Source organism: Morone saxatilis, unplaced genomic scaffold, assembly GCF_004916995.1.
Source record: "Morone saxatilis isolate NCDOM2014 unplaced genomic scaffold, NCSU_SB_2.0 Contig2, whole genome shotgun sequence".
NCBI classification, from domain to species: Eukaryota; Metazoa; Chordata; class Actinopteri; family Moronidae; genus Morone; species Morone saxatilis.
The window spans coordinates 3,266,337-3,273,909 of NW_023339762.1; the positions used below are offsets into that span (position 1 = coordinate 3,266,337).

General features: G+C 39.7%; 1 protein-coding gene across 1 annotated transcript in view; it reads right to left on the bottom strand.

The window, feature by feature from the left end:
- The window catches only part of si:ch211-266k8.4, a 58,065-nt gene that overhangs the window by 40,019 nt on the left and 10,473 nt on the right, over positions 1 to 7,573 (bottom strand). Inside the window, exon 10 of the mRNA XM_035664429.1 lies at positions 3,655 to 3,767. Within this exon, the coding sequence (XP_035520322.1) occupies positions 3,655 to 3,767 (113 nt within the window). The remainder of the gene's footprint in view (positions 1 to 3,654; positions 3,768 to 7,573) is intronic.

Genomic DNA, 7,573 nt, shown 5'->3' on the forward strand with positions numbered 1-7,573 from the left:
CACACACATATATAAATATACATAAACTACTGCAGTGAGTCTGCTGGAGCCAAATAACAGATGGACAGTGAGGTCAAAAATGGTGTGAACAAGGGGATAAAAGAGATTTAGAGAACAGATGGGCATAGTTCACTGACGGCAAGAGTAAGGAAGCACACACATACAGTACATGTCAAGCAAAACATTACATACAATGAGGGAATTTCGGCTAAAATTCTTTTTAACCGGATTGGACACAGACTTCAAAGATTTTTTTTTCTCTTGTCAAAGTGTCAGCATAAAAAAAGCCTACGTTTTATCGGCAATGTATGCAGCTGTGATAAAATGTAGAAAAACAGACAATTATTTCTTTCAAATTCATCTCACACACACACACACACACACACACACACACACACACACACAGTCATCCTTGGTGGTTCAATTTATCAATAAGTGACACTGCACAAAATCCTACAAAAAGCACATGCATAATATTATATTATATACCATCATAAAAATCTATGGAAGTATAAAAGCAGCGCTGGCTGCAGGAGGTTGTTTGGGGGCACTGAATAAGATGAATGCTGAGTCACTGCACTACGGCTCCAGCAGCAGGCGGACAGGAAGTAGGTAGGTATCATGGGAGCCTGCTGAGGAGAACAGGACTCTGGCATCTGCTACTACACCAGACGGAAAAAAGGAGACATGAGAGAGGGCAGAAGAGGGAACGGAAAGAATGAAAGGAGAAGAGGAGGAAACAATTAAGGGCAGGAAAGGAGGAAAGGGTGAAAAGGGGGTGAAAGAGAAATGAATAAAAGGGGGAATAATGTAGAAAGGATAGGTCAGGGAGGGGGGTAGGGGAAAGGAGAAGAAGAGGTGGGGAGAGGAAAACAAGGGGAATACAATAGGAAAGTAGCCCGTCGAAGGACAGAAGGACACATATACCTGCTCTCAAAGCTTCTCAGCCTGACTCAGCATAACCTGAAGTCACTTCAACACTGCCCTTTATTGCTGACTCAGCCTGTTGTTGGATGGGCCCCAGGGACCCTACTGTCACAGCTGAAACCCTCTACAACAATATCTTTCACAACACCTACTCTTGCTAGGGCAACGCACCACATGAAACCTAAAGCTGATTAACGTGATGAAGTACCTGCAATGGTTAGGTATCTCACTGAATTAGCCAAACAGACATTCCTGAGTGGTTATTTTATCAGTCATTCCGTAATAAATCTTTTTCACAGCAGAAAATGTGACTTCACATAGTAGGAAAAGCACAGGTGTTATTAGTAACATTAATGACAGCTCTGATCTATTTAAAGAGAAATCCACAAATGTAGGATTGCATTCCTGTAACATTTTCACACTTATTGCCAGTTTTTAAATTTAAAAAATTTAAAAAGGATAAATAAAAACTGATGCAACAGGACCTGAGATCAGAGTCAACACATTCTTCACACACAGCATGTTCATTTTAGCCATCATTCATTTCATTATTATACACTTGTGCTTTTCTACAGTCACATATAAAATACCACCACTGGGGCGCCCGGTTAGCTCAGTGGGTAGAGCTGGCGACCCATATACTGTGGCTGGGGTCGAATCCGACCTGTGGCCCTTTGCGTGTCATCCCCTCTCTTTGCCCCCCTTTCCTGTCTGTCTTTGGTTGTCACTATCATAAACGGCAATAAAAAGCCCCAAAAATAACCTGCTAAAAAAATAACACCACCACCTTTTTATTTGCAGAAAATTTTACTTTCGTGATAGAAAATGATACAAGATTCTATATTGCCCACCCATAATCAAAAGTGTGGCATATCAATAATAAAAATATGTTGTTTGACCAAAAATTTTTTTTATTAAAAATTGAAAGGACTTTGTGCCTTGTCCAAATCTCCCTACAGTGGTTCTGTCCAGGTAAAGTCAATTGTATTTTGATAGCTGAAAATGACAAGTTAGCCTCAAAGGGCTTTACAGTCTTCACAATATACGACACCTTGTATCTTCACAACCTATGAGTGTCCCTACATGCCACACGAACAGAAATGTTTTCCAGAAGCTATTACAGTGCACAGCGTTCCAATTAGCTTCTAACAACATGCCTTTGGTTTTAGAAGTCGAGGTTAATGGGAGTGTGAAACACACATGCCCTAAGATTTGTAACAACACCATGACAGTGCTGGGTGTCAGTGAGAGAGAGAGTGAGTGAAAGTGTGTGTGAGAGAGAAAATACAGGAATGCTGGATTGTGTCGGAGAGGCATCAAATGAATCAGCTCGTTTCCCCTGCTACCTTGAGGGCTAGACAGTCTGACAGGCCAGCAAATAAGGATGACTCACACACGCGCACACACACACACACACACACACACACAGGTGGGCACACATACACAGGGTGATGGATTATCCCCACCGTAAAACATGCTTTGTAGCTTCCAATTGCCCTGAAAGGAAACCTCTCATGCTCTCTCAGATTCTTCTTCCCTTTTCGCAAATACTCTCTCACTTACACAACTCATTCTTTCATGCTCTCTCCCTCCCTCCCTCTCACACACACACACACACACACACGTCTCTTTTCCTTGGCCCTCTTATTTCTGCCTTCTAAACTGCATTGACAAACACAGCCCTGCAGCCACCAACCTGTGACTCATCCCTGTAGCCTTTCTGAGTGTGTCAGGATGCTCACGCAGACACAAGCATGTCTGCACACTTACAGCCATGAACACATGCATGCACATCAGGTTTACATTCCAATCTGTCTGTCTTTTGTAAAGACGAGACTCCAGTGCTGAGGGGTTTCCAGATCTTGTGCAGCTGATATCTGAACAACCTTCAAAAGATAAAAGCTCCTTTGATCCGACAAGTGATAGTAGGCCCGGACACATACACATACAAGCAGCCTGTTACATGAACTTTGTCACCAGAGCAGGGTGAAGCTGACCTGGCACTGATGACAGAGTGGACAAAGCTATAGTCTTTTGGAGGTTTTCAACTGATGCCACCTATTGTTGTTGAGCCAGAATGAAATAAAACAAACTCAACATGTTTGACACTGATTAGGCACTAAGATGCCTGCACAGAAACAGAGAACTATTGCCCACTTCTTGATTGGTGGCTTGTTTAGGAAATATCAGCATTAAAATGTTTGTTTCCCACAAACAGCTCACAATCATGAACAGTGTAAAAATGAAAAGCTTGTATGAAAAGATGCTTACTAAAGAATAAATATCATGTTAATGTAAAAGCAAGCATACTACCAGGCAGTTTAATATTTTACAAGTTATAAACAGAAGAAAGTAAAGGAAGGAGGTGAACAAGGGGCGACTGTTTCCTCCTTCTGTAACAGTGTTCTCAGGAAAAAGCAGGAGATGTTTTCCCCAAGGTCCTACCACGATGCACACTGACATTAAGACTGAAGAACAAAACTGTGTGTGTATGCGTGTAACAAGATCAGCATGTGTGCCCCTGAAGGTTAAGTGTAGGCTGAAAGAGTTACCAGAGTTTGAGCGACTGTGTGCCGAGTGGTCCCTAGTGCACCTCTGCATTATTAGCTTCTGCTTGAGAACCACTGCTTTGTGTGTGTGTGTGTGTTGTGTGTGTGTGTGTGTGTGTGTGTGTGTGTGTGTGCTGTGCGTGGATGCTTGTGTGTGGTGTGTGTGTGTGTGTGTTACCTGCTTTGGGTCCGTGGTGGCTCTCGTCCAACACCAGACTGTTCATACATTTAAGCTCCCAGTCTTGGACCTCGGTATTCCACAGGGCAGGGACCAACACGGTGTACTGGGCCCTGCAGTGGGAAGTGGGGTTGGAGCATAGAGACAGGGTGGGAACAAAGAGGGGAGTCATTTGAAATTAGTGCCAATTTCACAACCTAAAAATAAGAGCTGAACAACATTTGAATGCTACCTGGAACTGGATGAAGGAAAAGCATGAAGAGACAGGTATATAAATACTGGAAACATTCAACATTTTGTTATTCCTGAATTGAAGAACTTAAGTTTAGTCTTTTAACTTGATGCTAACAACACATAATGGGAATTTCCGTTAACACGCTAATTAAAATGAGCATTGTAATATTATCTTAACAAACGATCCCTGTTACTTCACATGATTAACATAAAATGACATGTGTGCTCATACTTAGAGGCATATATATCCTACGCCCTGTGCAAAAGAACTAATAGCTGCTGACTTCCTATTTCTAACTCTGCTACTTTACCACTAGGTGGAGACATTACATATCAAGAGAGGGCAGCTCGTACAGTGTACGCGTATATTTATATTTTCTTTACTTTTTTTGTTATTAAATTACAGCGAAGAGCATTGTCTGTGGATTTTGTCCCCCATCACTGACATTGGAATAGCATTAGAAGGAACCTCTTAATGGCCAGTCTGAACAGGAGTAATTGTTACACAAAGAAAACTGCTTCCATGGTCACACAGCTACCGCAGTATTGTTTTAAGTCACTGAAAACCTGTGAACCTATCCTTTAACCCCGTTTCTGTATTAATCAAAGTGTGGACATGCAGGTGCATATAATTCAACATTAATGTGAGGTGAGAATGATGGAGGATCAGAGAAACTGATGAGGAAGAGAAGACAGAGAGAGAAGGGAGAGAAGGTGATAAAAGAGTGACATGTAATTGAAGATGGATCACCTGGTTAAGCTCAAGTATAATCCCAGTATATAATGATAAATGGTTGTAGACAAGCAATAGATAGAGCGCTTGGGAGAAAATGAAAAGAGTAATCGTGGGAGAAGAAGAATGAATGATGTGTACAGGTTTCCTGTCCCAGCAAGTAATTCACAGATGGTGATGTGCTACTGATCAAAATCCAACACACAGTAAACCATTGGTTAGCACACTGCATTACGAACACTGTACACTGTACACTGTATTTAAATGACACTGATTTTTAATGGTTGTGATGGCTCGGATATGAATCATAATGAAGAAATGATCTTTACACCTTTGTACTTAAACACATGCTAAAACTAAACTCATATAGAAACATCAGTTTAACACCAATTTGATCAACTCAAGTTAGCAAGTCGGATGAAGACGTGACCCCTTAAGCACTGAATCCCTACAAGTTGATAGGTGATCACACTCAAGGTACATCTAGCCTTTTCTCTTAATGGAAGACTAAAGGCTAAAACACACTGTCGCGGAATGACACTAAGCAGTCCCTTATGGTAGACATTTTATATAGCACGATCAATTATTGTATGAAAAAAGGTGGGCTTATTTACCACAACTTTGGTACTTCTTACTTTGAACTGTTGGGTCTCTGTAAATAATGTTATAAAGGAGTTCGGTCTACACCTGCTTTATTTTAAAAGTGTCCTGAGATAACTTCTGTTATGAATTATCGCTATACAAATAAATCTGAATTGAATTAAGAAGCCTGCCAGGTTTTTGATCTGTTCCTGTTTGAGTGGTCATGTCTTTATGTGATATCACCCTCGTCAAAACAGCTATGAATGGAGAGAGCTATGATGCTGGAAGGAAACAATGCAAATATTTTAACTAGAGCTGGACAATTAGATAAATAATTCATTAGCTGGTCAAAAGAAAATAAATCACAAACTTTTTTTTATAATCCATTAAGTGTTTAAATAAAATAAAAAAAAATGATTGGCCGAGCCAATATACTGGCCATTATTAACATTTACAGACATATATTGGTGTATATGTCAAAAAGTAAGTAACAAGAAAATTGGTGCATACATCAAGATTGTTTTTTTTAAGTGTTCAAGTTTAAAAAAAAAAAATGGATATATTGTTATCAGATTTTTGTTATCACAGTCCATCAGTAACGGTATCAGTCTGGCAAATTCTGTTATTGGTCTAGCTATACTTAAGCTTTCTTCTATTTTCTTTAGCATGCAGTGGTCTGTAAACCTGGCCATACCTGGATTATTTTTTTATTTGTTTGTGCACTTGTTTTCCATGTTTTGTACCATGGGATTACTTTCTGAGGCATTTTAAATCTCAACAGTACCAAAGCCAATGTTCTGTGTATGTGTACACAGCCCAGTGGAGAGCATGATATGATATACATGTGTGTCTCTGAGGGAAATTGACAGCAAATTTCTAGACTGGATGTGCCAAACCCTTAATATGCGTGTGGTAGGGTTACTTACAAGATGTTGTCTAATGATTGCTTAGAGAAAGACATTTTGATTTTTGTTTAAATGGGAAGAAAAAAATCTGAAATGCTTATCATGTCAATAGAATGATCAACACAAGCAAAAGGGACCCACGGTGTGATCCTCAGTCTGAATGCATTTGGGAATTTTAAAATGGCTGAAAGAGAAGGGGAAAAAAACTATAGCAGAGACTTTATTGAAGCCAGCCTTGTCAGTGTGAAGTAAACAAATGATGTGTCAACCCCTCTAGCTGAGCGAGGGTGTCAGTGTGTCAATGAGGATAAATGAATGAATGAAAAGAGGCATATAGAAGGAGAGGGAGTGCAGAAAAGAAAATGAGAACACAGGGGAGGAGGGACAGCCCAGGGAGGTTTATGGGAATTGACTATTGTGAAGGAGGAGGTAAACAAAAGAGAAAGAGATAGGACTGGTGGAGGGCACTAAGACACAGTGTGTATAGGGAGTGAGTAGGAGAGGGTATAGAGGGGGAGACAGAGAGAGACAGGACTGGGTACAGGAGATATGGACACTAAAGGAGAGACAATGAAAAGTAAAGCGGGAGGAAAATAGTACAAAGTCAGTAGAGGGGTGGTGGATGTTGCAAGTTGTGTGGGAACTCATTTGTTATAATTTACCGTAATACAATAATTAAGTTTAATTATGGTCTGTATCTTCATTATCACCTTTAAAATCTCTAATGTGACAGTTATTTCCAAGGTTTACCATCACACTTTAAATGGCCAATAAAAAACAAGATTATCTGAAAAACAAAACAGATATTTTAGGTTTGAATTTTACGACTAAATTAGATGATTGTTCGGCCCCAGAGCACCAGATTAAATGACATCACCACAAACATTGTGTTCAAGCCAGATGGTAGGCAAACAAACAGTAATGAGAGATTTATAGCCAGTGCAGAATTATGAGGAATGTAATTTTATCTAATGATTTTTTTCTTTCATTGTCTGTCAGAGAATAATATGCATATTTTATTTTATAACAAAGGGACGTAATGGTCAGAAAAAGAACGATGCTAATGTGGTAGCTCATTCTACTATAAATGATGTTTATGAAAAGAGAAGGGATGAGAGGCCAGAGATGGAGCAGGTGAAAAGGTACTTTATTATTATTATTATTATTATTATTATTATTATTATTATTAAACTGAGGCAACCAAATATGAAACAAGACTAAGAGTCTACAGTCATGCTAGTGGCTCTGTGAGCATGGCAACACAGCTCACAATGACAATGCTAACATGCTGATGTATGGCAGGTAATGTTTCCCATTTTCACCACTTTAGTGCTTTTGCATACTAACATTTGCTAATAAGCGCTAAACACAAAGTACAAGCTAAAGACGTTTAAAAACATTTTGCAGGTATTTGGACAAATTGACATTCTGACCTAATGATGGCGCTGGAATAACAGTTAGGGGA